The 12,786-nt window shown below is 46.8% G+C and overlaps 1 protein-coding gene across 1 annotated transcript in view; it reads right to left on the bottom strand.

Moving 5' to 3' along the window:
• Window positions 1-5,689, bottom strand: part of ARRB2 (arrestin beta 2) — an 86,778-nt gene extending 81,089 nt beyond the window's left edge. Inside the window, exon 1 of the mRNA XM_033924266.1 lies at window positions 5,466-5,689. Coding sequence (XP_033780157.1) covers window positions 5,466-5,488 — 23 coding nt within the window. The 5' untranslated portion in view covers window positions 5,489-5,689. The remainder of the gene's footprint in view (window positions 1-5,465) is intronic.
• Window positions 5,690-12,786: the final 7,097 nt, after the last annotated feature.

The raw sequence follows: 12,786 nt of genomic DNA, 5'->3' as shown, positions 1-12,786 counted from the left end.
ATCAGAATATATCCAGTATGGAGGAAGATTAATACCATACTGGAATCATCAATTCCATTGACATATGAAGTAGTCATATGTGGAACATTATTGCATATTAAGCCCCCCATGGACCGCTATAACCCATGGACAGTTTCTAATTTTAACTGGGATACCTATGCAGATGGTAACTCGTAATTGGAAAAATTATGATTGCCTTAATTTTCCTCTTTGGTGGGCGAATTTATGCTCCAGCTATAGGCATGAAAAAAATGAATGCTGACATGTTGGGGCATAGTAATTTATTTAAATTGGTTTGGGGCCCGTTGATATCTTTTATTACTTCACTACTGAACTCTTTTACAAAACCGCACAGCAACAGCCCTGAAGCCCTTTAAATCTCTATGGGCTTTGGGGCCGTTAGCGCAGCGCAGATGCTAGCGCGACTCTGCAAAAGAGGCTGTATAGTTGTCCTTTGTTTTTACTTTAATTTATGTTTATTTCCACACACATTCAAGGAAGGGTGAGAGGGTGGGAGAGGGGGATTATTTTTATTTTAATTTTAGCCCTTTGAGTATATACATCCAGGGTGGGTGGAAGGAGGGTGGATTTACATTACTATTTTAAATAAGGAAGGTTTTTGAAAGAATCTATGATTTTATTGTTTAGTTATTGGGTGGGTGGGTGGGATAAAATGGTTGCTCATGTATGTATGTAAGGTGAATGTGCTTTTTCTGATTTATTATAAGTATACATATTTGTGTTTTGCACGGTTGATGTTTTGAAAATCAATAAAGAATTTTTTTTTTTTTAAAGAATATATCCAGTACAGAGTGCATACAACCCTATAACACCGGCATGTTACTTTGCAAACAGAATGTAAAGCAGCACACCTATAAAGCCTTTGGGCTTGGTCTACAATCATCCCCCCTACAGACCTTAGGATGTCATTGTGCACACAGTGAAGAAGAGTCCCTGAAAGGCAATCCAGTACCTAGAATTAACCACTACATGGACCCTGAAATGTTATTATGCACACTGTGCTAACGGAGTCCCCAGGAATCTGTGTACAGTCTTCCCCCTATAGTCCCCAGAATTTCACAGCTATAGAGTCCCTAGGAGTCTGTCTGATACCTGGGCTCGATCTACAATCAACCCCACTATAGACCTTGAGATGTCACTGTGCACACGATGCTTATGGAGTCCCTGGGAGACCATTTCAATCTTTCCCTTATAGACCCCAGAATGTCACAGTGCATGCTATGCCTATAGAGTCCCTGTCTGGTAGTTGGGTTCATACAATCGTCCCCCTAGAGTCCCCAGAATATCACAGTGCACACAGAATCTATAAGTCTAGGTTTGGTAGATGGGCTCCGTTTATAATCAGTAAATAGACTTAAAGATACACAGAGCACCTATAGAGTCCCTGGGAGGAATTCCGCGGTACCTGGGCTAAGCCTACAATTAACCACCACATGGACCCAGAGATATCAAAATGCACACAAGGCTTACAGAGCCCCTGGGAGTCTCTGTACAATCTTCCCTGTATACACCTCATAATTTTGCACTGCACATAGCTCCTATAGAGTCCATGTCTGGTAGCTTGGCTCTTGCAATCATCCCCTATATACACCAGAACATTACAATGCATGAAACACCTACAACGTCCCTGTCTGGCAACCGGGCTCATGCAATCATCCCCCTATAGATAACATAATCTCATGGTGCACACAGTACCTACAGAGACCCTGTCTGGTAGCTGGCTCATGCAATCATCTCCCCATAGACAACAGAATTTTGCAATGCACACACCTATAGTCCCCATCTGGTAGCTAGGTTCATGCAATCATCCCCTATAGACAGCAGAATCTCATGGAAAACAGCATATATAGTCTCCATCTGGTAGCTGGGCTCATGCAATCATCACCCTATAGAAAACAGAATCTCATGGTGCACACAGCATTGGACTCATGCAATCATTCTCCTATACACAACAGAATCTCAGTGTTCACAGCACCTAAGGTCCCCATCTGGTAGCTAGGTTCATGCAATCATCCCCCTATAGAGAGCAGAATCTCACGGTGAACACAACATATATAGTCCTCATCTGGTAGCTGGGCTCATGCAAACAACCCCTTATAGACAGCAGAATATCACGGTGCACACAGCACCTATTGTCCCTGGCTGGTAGCTGGGCTCATGCAATCTTCCCCCTATAGACAACAGAATCTCACAGTGCACACAGCAATGGACTCATGCAATCATCCCCCTATAGATAGCAGAACCTCACGGTGCACATAGCAATGGGATCATGCAATCATCCCCTATAGACAGCAGAACCTCATGGTGCACACAGCAAGGGCTCATTGCAATCATCCCCCTATAGACAGCAGAATCTCACGGTGCACACACCATTGGGCTCATGCAATCATCTTCCTATAGACAGCCAAAACTCCCGGTGCACAAAGCACCTATATTCCCCTGTCTGGTAGCTGGACTCATGCAATCCTCCTCCTATCGCCAGCAGAACCTCACGGTGCACATAGAACTGGGCTCATTGCAATCATCCCCCTGTAGACAGCAGAATCTCACGGTGTACACAGCAATGGGCTCATTGCAATCATCCCCCTATAGACAGCAGAATCTCACGGTGCACACACCATTGGGCTCATCCAATCATCCCCCTATAGACAGCAGAACCTCACGGTGCACACAGCACTGGACTCATGCAATCATCCTCCTATAGACAGCCGAAACTCCCGGTGCACACAGCACCTATAGTCCCCTGTCTGGTAGCTGGATTCATGCAATCATCCCCCTATAGACAGCAGAATCTTACAATGCACACACCATTGGGCTCATCCAATCATCCCCCTATAGACAGCAGAACCTCACGGTGCACACAGCACTGGACTCATGCAATCATCCTCCTATAGACAGCCAAAACTCCCGGTGCACACAGCACCTATAGTCCCCTGTCTGGTAGCTGGATTCATGCAATCATCCCCCTATAGACAGCAGAATCTTACGATGCACACACCATTGGGCTCATCCAATCATCCCCCTATAGACAGCAGAACCTCACGGTGCACACAGCACTGGACTCATGCAATCATCCTCCTATAGACAGCCAAAACTCCCGGTGCACACAGCACCTATAGTCCCCTGTCTGGTAGCTGGATTCATGCAATCATCCCCCTATAGACAGCAGAATCTTACGATGCACACACCATTGGGCTCATCCAATCATCCCCCTATAGACAGCAGAACCTCACGGGGCACACAGCACTGGACTCATGCAATCATCCTCCTAAAGACAGCCAAAACTCCCGGTGCACACAGCACCTATAGTCCCCTGTCTGGTAGCTGGACTCATGCAATCATCCCCTATAGACAGCAAAATCTTACGATGCACACACCATTGGGCTCATCCAATCATCCCCCTATAGACAGCAGAACCTCACGGTGCACACAGCACTGGACTCATGCAATCATCCTCCTATAGGCAGACAAAACTCCCGGTGCACACAGCACCTATAGTCCCCTGTCTGGTAGCTGGATTCATGCAATCATCCCCCTATAGACAGCAGAATCTTACGATGCACACACCATTGGGCTCATGCAATCATCCCCCTATAGACAGCAGAACCTCACGGTCGACACAGCACTGGATTCATGCAATTATCCTCCTATAGACAGCTGAAACTCCTGGTGCATACAGCACCTATAGTTCCCTGTCTGGTAGCTGGACTCATGCAATCATCCCCCTATAGACAGCAGAACCTCACGGTGGACACAGCACTGGACTCATGCAATCATCCTCCTATAGACAGCCGAAACTCCCGGTGCACACAGTACCTATAGTCCCCTGTCTGGTAGTTGAACTCATGCAATCATCCCCCAACAGACAGCAGAACCTCACGGTGGACACAGCACTGGGCTCATGCAATCATCCTCCTACAGACAGCTGAAACTCCTGGTGCATACAGCACCTATAGTTCCCTGTCTGGTAGCTGGACTCATGCAATCATCCCCCTATAGACAGCAGAACCTCATGGTGCACACAGCACTGGACTCATGCAATCATCCTCCTAAAGACAGCCAAAACTCCCGGTGCACACAGCACCTATAGTCCCCTGTCTGGTAGCTGGATTCATGCAATCATCCCCCTATAGACAGCAGAATCTTACGATGCACACACCATTGGGCTCATCCAATCATCCCCCTATAGACAGCAGAACCTCACGGGGCACACAGCACTGGACTCATGCAATCATCCTCCTAAAGACAGCCAAAACTCCCGGTGCACACAGCACCTATAGTCCCCTGACTGGTAGCTGGATTCATGCAATCATCCCCCTATAGACAGCAGAATCTTACGATGCACACACCATTGGGCTCATCCAATCATCCCCCTATAGACAGCAGAACTTCACGGTGCACACAGCACTGGACTCATGCAATCATCCTCCTAAAGACAGCCAAAACTCCCGGTGCACACAGCACCTATAGTCCCCTGTCTGGTAGCTGGATTCATGCAATCATCCCCCTATAGACAGCAGAATCTTACGATGCACACACCATTGGGCTCATCCAATCATCCCCCTATAGACAGCAGAACCTCACGGTGCACACAGCACTGGACTCATGCAATCATCCTCCTATAGACAGCCAAAACTCCCGGTGCACACAGCACCTATAGTCCCCTGTCTGGTAGCTGGATTCATGCAATCATCCCCCTATAGACAGCAGAATCTTACGATGCACACACCATTGGGCTCATCCAATCATCCCCCTATAGACAGCAGAACCTCACGGTGCACACAGCACTGGACTCATGCAATCATCCTCCTAAAGACAGCCAAAACTCCCGGTGCACACAGCACCTATAGTCCCCTGTCTGGTAGCTGGATTCATGCAATCATCCCCCTATAGACAGCAGAATCTTACGATGCACACACCATTGGGCTCATCCAATCATCCCCCTATAGACAGCAGAACCTCACGGTGCACACAGCACTGGACTCATGCAATCATCCTCCTATAGACAGCCAAAACTCCCGGTGCACACAGCACCTATAGTCCCCTGTCTGGTAGCTGGATTCATGCAATCATCCCCCTATAGACAGCAGAATCTTACGATGCACACACCATTGGGCTCATCCAATCATCCCCCTATAGACAGCAGAACCTCACGGTGCACACAGCACTGGACTCATGCAATCATCCTCCTATAGACAGCCAAAACTCCCGGTGCACACAGCACCTATAGTCCTCTGTCTGGTAGCTGGACTCATGCAATCATCCCCTATAGACAGCCTGTCTGGTACTTGGGCTCAGTGTGCAATTAACCACCCCGCAAACCCTGAAATGTCACAGTGCTTACAAGTCCCTCCCTGGGAGTCTCGATGTGCCATCACACCCCCCCACCCCCATGGACCCCGAGATGCATCCGGCGCCCGCTGCTCCTACGTACACGGCCTTACCGGGTTCCTGCTTTGTCCCCCATGGCGCGGGCTTCCGCGCCCCCACGCCGCCACGGGCCCAGAAGACGCTGATTGGCCGCCTCCTCTCAGCCCCTCCGCCTGCGTTCTAAGAGCTCCGGTCGCGAGCCGCCAAGAGGACAAACCGCGGGGGTTACGGAGCAGCTCCAATTGAAGCCATCGCCAGCCCGACCCCTGACTGGCGAAGCTGACGACCAATGGCGCCGCGCGCCGCGGTCGTCTGGCCAATGGGCAGCGGGGCGGGGCTGGGCCTGACACCAGCGCGATTCTGTGCCGCTGCTGCCGCCTACCTGTGAGAGAGGGGAAGGAGGCTGGTTGTAGGGGGGGAGTTGCGCCACAGGAGAGGTTCTTGAAGATAGGAAGTGAAGTAAAATGAACAACTCAAACAGTGTGCAATCCTCACTCAGCAGGATAAACCATTCAAAACAGAACAGACCAACTTGTGACGTTCTTCAATTTTCATTATTCAAAAACTTTTCTTTTTTCTTATCATTCTTGCTCAAATGCCCGACGGGACCCGTTTCGCCAAACTCCTGCCTCGGCTGCAAGAGGAAGCCAAATTAAGTGCTCCTTGCTGGAACCCTTGATAAGCCAGTTTGGCGAAACGGGTCCCGTCGGGCATTTGAGCAAGAATGATAAGAAAAAAGAAAAGTTTTTGAATAAAAAAAATTGAAGAACGTCACAAGTTGGTCTGTTCTGTTTTGAATGGTTTATCCTGCTGAGTGAGGATTGCACACTGTTTGGGGAGTTGCGTCCCCTACGAGCGCGTAATGTGATTGGCTGAGGGAGCTGCTCTGTGACGTCACGCGAGTGGTACCGAATGACCGCCTGTGACGTCACACAGTATTAGTTGGAACAATCATGGGACGCCACCTACACCTTCACAGCAGAGTAACAAACACATTGTTCACTTACTACAATTTCTGCCAAGTCAACCTGAAGAGGCAGGACCCTTGCCCCATTGCATGCGGGGAGATGTAGTTCTTTGGGACAACAGATCTACAAGCCCAAAAAGGCACTATAGTGGTTTTGGTTTGATATATAGTTACATTTTTGGTTTGCAAATCTGAGTCACCCCAGCACTATAAGGCAGGCAGGGCAAGGAAAGATGCGCACTCTCCCCCCACCTCCGAATTTACAATCTACTAAAATAAATATTGTATACATTAAAGATATATTTTTAATTTGTGCTTATAATTATTTTGTCATTGGATATTCTAGCCGTTCTGATTTCATCAGTGTTTTGTTATACTTTATTATAAAAATTCAAAACATTTATTACAAACAACCCAAAATTAAGTAGCTGAATACAAATCCTGTGAATGGGTAATTCTGTAACAGGACGCCTGCATCAATATGTAGAAAACTGCTGCTTATATACCGAGTTTCCCCGAAAATAAACAGTGTCTCATATTCATTATGGGCCCAAAAAACGCACTAGGTCTTATTTTCTGGTAGGGCTTATTTTTTTCATGTACATGATCCTCTCTCCCTTCCTCTCCTTCACCCCAATTCTTCCTCTTTCCTTTTCCTTTTCCATTATCTTTCCTCCCCTCTCACCCATCCCCTTGTGCCTTCCCTCTGCAGCATTTTTCTATTCCTGAAGGATAAGGGGATTGAGGGATACAGATAGAGGTAGAGGCAGGTTATAGAAAGAGTATCGATAGAAAAAAAAAATATGAGAGGGATTAAAGGGCTTAGACAAGGACCACCTTACAGGTCATGGACCTGATGGGCCGCCGCGGGTGCAAACTGCTGGACACGATGGACCTTTGGTCTGACCCGGCAGAGGCAACTTCTTATGTTCTTATCCCTCCATCCATCCCCCTGTTCAGCAGAACCCTTGCTCAGCTTCTATCCTTCCCTCCCTCCCATCCTGGATGGAGGGGCAGTGGGGGTTCAGCAGAGGCAGCGGGGGGGGGGGGGGAGAGCGCTGCTGCCACCGAATCCAGGGAAGAGGGCTTATTTTTGGGGTTAGGGCTTATATTAAGACCTACCCCCCAAATCATGCTAGGGCTTATTTTCTGAGAAAAACGGTACTTGCATTACCAGTAAAAGCAACAGCATAGCAACTAAACAACATGGTGCATAAATTCAAGGGGGTTGCGTGTACATCTGGGCAGAGAATAAGAAGTTACATGCATAACCTACAGAAAACTGTCAGTTACATGCATCCCTTCTGCATTTACAAGACTGCGGTTATGGCAGGTCCTTGGCTGGTGGATTTGGGGTGGGGGGGGGTTCGCATAAATAGTTGCATTAATACTATATGTTAGAACAGTGTTTCTCATCTTCTTCAAGCCAAGTACCCCCTAAGTCTAACAAATATCAACCGAGAATCCCTGCCCAAGCTCCACCCCCAGACTTGCCCAGAGCTGACATCAGAGAGAAGGCTTGGGGTCAGCCACATGCAGTGGCTGCCTGCATCCCTGCAACAAGTGCCGCTGAAGGCAGGAAGGAGCAGCAGCCCACCTGGAAGGAGGTAACTGTGATCCCCCGCTGACCCGGAAGGCTTCCCTCTGACATCATAGGTAAGCTTCCAGGTCGGCTTCGGCAGAAGGGAGCAGGCAGGAAGGAAAGCATGGGATCCGGCGGCCATTAAACAGGAAGGGGGGTGGGAGACCTGCACAGTGCATACCCCCAAGCGGTTCACGTACCCGCATCTCCCCCTGCCCTTTTGTACTTTCCATTAATGTTTCTTCCATTTACTATAACAATTGTATTTCCTCCCTCTTTACCATGTGTGTCTTTTGTTCGTTCGTCCATAACAACTCTGTATGTATTATAGTTCGTCTGTAGTTTTTTGTTTTTTTTAAAAAAGTATGTATTAATTGTAATATTGTTTGTCTAAATGAAAAAAAAATTTTTTTGACTCTGTACAACGCTTTGTAGAATCGATAAGGCGTTTAATCAAATAATTAAAATAAACAATAAACAACCTCTGTATTAGAAGAGCCAATAATGGGTTATGCTACTGTATTATTTTGTAACAGACTCAGTGTGCCCAGATGACGCTATCAGAGTGCCAATGATCAGAGAGTGCTTCCTTAGGGTCCAGTACCAAAGCCTGCAGGCTGGTATGTCCCACATAAAAGAGAATTACTGCAGTTATATAATGAAAAAGCCAAATCAACTGATGAAATCCAGCTGCTCAATGGAGACTTTCAATGGGACATAGAGCCACTGCCTGTGTCCTTGCAACAAGTGCCACTGAAGGCAGGAAGGAGCAGCCCACCTGGAAGGAGGTAACTGGGATCCCTTGCTGACCCAGAAGACGTCAGCGAAGGAGGGTGGGCAGGAAGGGCATAGGATCCCTGGCGGCGGCAGGGAACATTAAGGAAGAAGGGGAACAGATCCGCACAGTGCTCCAAGCGGCTCACGTACCCTTAAGGGTGCATTGAGAAACTCTAGCCTAGAATCATCACTTATCTCTCCTCTTTCCATTCCATCACCGTTCTTCTTTCCCTTTCATCTAGCATCTGTCTCTTCATTCTCCCCTTCAGTCCAGCACCTCCCCCTCTTTCCACCCTCTTCTCAGGCCTTCTTTCACAGCTTCAATTTATATCAGTGTCAGCACTAAAATGAAAGGCAGTGTGCCATGGAGCCACCTCTGTCTCAGTCTTCTTTGGCACAAACTTAATGTTGATGTGGGGATAGGACTCAGCAGAGGCTCCACAGTGAACTGTTTTTTTTAAAATTCTGGCACTAATCAAACAAGAGGCTGCAAAATAAGGGGAGAGTGGGAGATGCTAGATCATGGGGGGGGGGGGGGAGGGCAGGGGCTAGAGACAATGTTATACCACTGCAGAACTTTTTTATACAGCACCTCTGTCCCCATTACAGGAATCAAGGATAAATGTTGCCAAAGAGGAGGCAATTGGGAATGCAGGTCCAAAATTGGGGATAATCCCCCAAAATTGTGAGCATCTGGTAACCTTGCCTGTTCAGTATTACGGCCATGTTGCTCTTGCCCAGAAATTTCATTAAGAATTTGGTCCCAACTCTAAGCCTGGGTGACCTTTCAGCATGGATGCCCCATCTGACACAGCCAAGACAGATCTCCTTTTCCTCCCAACCCACTTCCCCCATTCTCTTTTTTTTTTTTTTTTTTTGGCTGACAGCACTCTTTTCCTAATTTCTTCCATTCATAGAATTGGATGTGATCTCTGACGCTTCGTCTGTATGGGCTGTTAAAACATTGCTACATCATGTCTCCCTTTTCAACATTACTAAAATGTGGTCTTGCCTTTCTAAGCATCCTGCCAAAACCCTCATCTGCTCTTTCACTCATTGCTGCTCAGAAAACTGCATTCTACTCCTTTCAAGTCTTCCACTATAAATCTATTTAAAATGCAGCTGTACAACTTCAACCTCTCTACAACCATGCATCTCATCTCCTGAGGTCATTACATTGGCTTCCAATCCTTTTTTTTCCCACACAAGTCAAGCTTCTGTCACTCATCAAGTGATGGTGCAAGGGTGGTGCGCTGGACATACCTTCAGCCCCCCCCCCCCCAAGCTTTTGATAATTAAACTCAACAATTATGATCATCACACAAACATCCCCTAAAATGTCAGGATTCAGGATGTGTTGATAGCTACAGAACAAAATTAAGTTGTCAGGACTTGTTTTCTTTAACTGCAAAAGCTCTGTGCTGCCCCCAAGAAGCTACTGCATGAGGTGACTGCTTACTTGTGGCTGATTCAGCCCTGTGCCCACATTCAAATGGATTCACTTTTCAGCTCCTCGTTACCTTTCTTCTTTCCCTATATTCTTCCCCTGGTCTCCATGCATCTGGCAAGGCATTTTTGTTTCTACTGTTATCCTAGGACAAGCAGGCAGCATATTCTCACATGTGGGTGATGTTATCCACGGAGCCCCGGTACGGAGGGTCCCCAATGCGTTGCCACTTTAAGAACTTTAGAAAGTTTGTGACCGACCGCATGTGCATGCATGAGTGCCTTCCCACCCAATATAGGCACGCGGCTCCTCAGTTCAATGTTTTTTGCGGAACTGTTCAGTCATGCCATTGAACGTTCATTAATTTTTTATGCATACATTTTCTGCTTTTTATTTTCTAAGTATAGTTAAAAGGTAAGTTCAGTTACTTTACTTTTTTTGTCGCACTTGTGCACTTTTTTCACAACGGGGCTTTCCCTCCCGCCTCAGCCTGTCACGTTTGATTTGGCTGAGGCAATTTTTCCTACTTACTTGTCCCGTCCGTTAATGGATTTTAAGAAGTGCGGCAGGCATTAGCGCACTATTTCGGTTACAGACCCACACAGTTGGATATATAAATATAACAGCTTGCACAACGAAACTCCAATCCCGGGCCTTCTCTGTACAAATGAAGCTGAATGAGTCCAAAACAAAACTACTCTGGCTTGGCCCAAAATTAGATCAGTTACCCATGCTCATTCCACTATCTTCTAGTCCCACACTGCAGATCGAATTCTCAAGCAAAGTTTTGGGCATCATTATTGACTCTACACTTTCCTTTAATGATCATCTCAACTCTCTGGTAAAAAAATGTTTTTTAGTCTTCACATGTTGAGGAAAGTGAGATCCTGCTTCCACCAACAACATTTTGCTGTCCTTGTACAATCAATCATTCTTTCCAGACTGGACTATTGTAATTCCATCTATCTAAGTCCAACCAATAAAAATCTTCAAAGACTTCAGCGGTTCCAGAACACTGCGGTTAGGTTGATCTTCGCAAAAAAAGCAAATTTGACCATGTTTCCCCGCTTCTGTCAAAACTTCACTGGCTTCCGGTGATTTCTAGGATTCACTTTAAAGGGACCTGCCTAATATTCAAGATCCTACATGGCATTCTTCCTCCCCTAATTCCACTATCCTGGAATTCTTCGAGACCTGACACTACCAGATCCACCCACAAACTCAAACTATCTTTTCCCTCGTTAAAAGGCATCATGTATGCAGGTAAATTAGGGAAATCCCTTTTCTTCAAATTCACTGAGATTTTGAATAACCTCCCTGCCTCGCTGCTGAACCTAGGCTCATTCCAATTATTCCAAAAGCATCTGAAAACCTAGCTTTTCTCCAAAACGTAAAGCTATTTAAAATGTAAAGCTAGCTATCCTCTTCTCTTCATAACCTCTAATTTCTTATTATGTCCTTCCCTCATTTATTGAATTTACCTGTAAACTGTGCCGAGCTCTATCTTTATGGAGATGATGCAGTATACAAACTTAAGGTTTAGTTTAGTGTATACAGTGTTTGGGACCAGAACACTGCATTGACTCGTGCATGCGCTGTTCTACTTTGAAAAAGCACACCTTAAAATCCCACCTTCTTCCTCAAAAACAACTTTTCAGTGCTGAGATGGCAGAATCTTTTCCTTCAACTTCCAAGGCACGATCTTCAAAGGCACCAGAAGTGAAGGCACCACATTCTGTGACACCACATTCTAAGGCTCCACCTCTGAAGGCACCATCATCCAAGGTGTTGCAACCTTCATCGGCACCACCTTCTACGTCTGAGTCACCTCTTGCTCCCTCAGGTAAGCCAGTGAGGAAGTCATCAGTCTCCCAGGTGGGGTCAGCCACTATGGCAACGAGTCCAATCATACCAGCCAAACAACCCTTAATGCGACTCGCTCAAAAATCTAGGGGTTTCTCCTCTTCGGAGTCATCCTCTTCAGAGCAAATAGTGGCACCAATGGTACCAGCGACAATGCCACAGGTACCCGTAGCTACTTTGAAAGAACAATTTGAGCAGTTGTTTTGCGCAAAGTATGGGCATATTTTCAATCTTTTGACCCTGGCACCAACTCTGCAGGTACCAATCCAGCCTGAGTGTACCAGTTCCAGAAATCCCGGTACCAGTATTCAGTCTGCTAAACACACGAAGAGTAAACATCGGACCCCTTCTCTGGATCGGTACCAGGGGACGTAAGAAGCATAGATCTCAATCACCAGTAGTGGACAGATTTTTCAAACTAAGGGGAACCACAAGTACAAGGGGGCACTCGGAGAAATTGAAAGGGGAAAGGTTTAGAACAAACGCCAGGAAGTTCTTTTTCACCCAGAGGGTGGTGGATACATGGAATGCGCTGCCGGAGGATGTGATAGGCAGAAGTACGCTACAGGGCTTCAAAGAAGGTCTGGACAGGTACCTAGAGGACAAAGGGATTGAGGGGTACAGATAGGAGTAGAGGTAAGATTATAGGGACAGGATTAGAGGTAAATTACAAAATTATTCAGAGACCACTGTTCAGGCAGTGGGCCTGATGGGCCGCCGCGGGAGCGGACCGCTGGGCAGGATGGACCTCTGGTCTGC

Source organism: Geotrypetes seraphini, chromosome 16 (assembly GCF_902459505.1).
Source record: "Geotrypetes seraphini chromosome 16, aGeoSer1.1, whole genome shotgun sequence".
Classification (NCBI taxonomy): Eukaryota; Metazoa; Chordata; class Amphibia; order Gymnophiona; family Dermophiidae; genus Geotrypetes; species Geotrypetes seraphini.
Note: the sequence above shows the minus strand (reverse complement) of the source record. Positions and strands in the feature narration are given on the sequence as shown.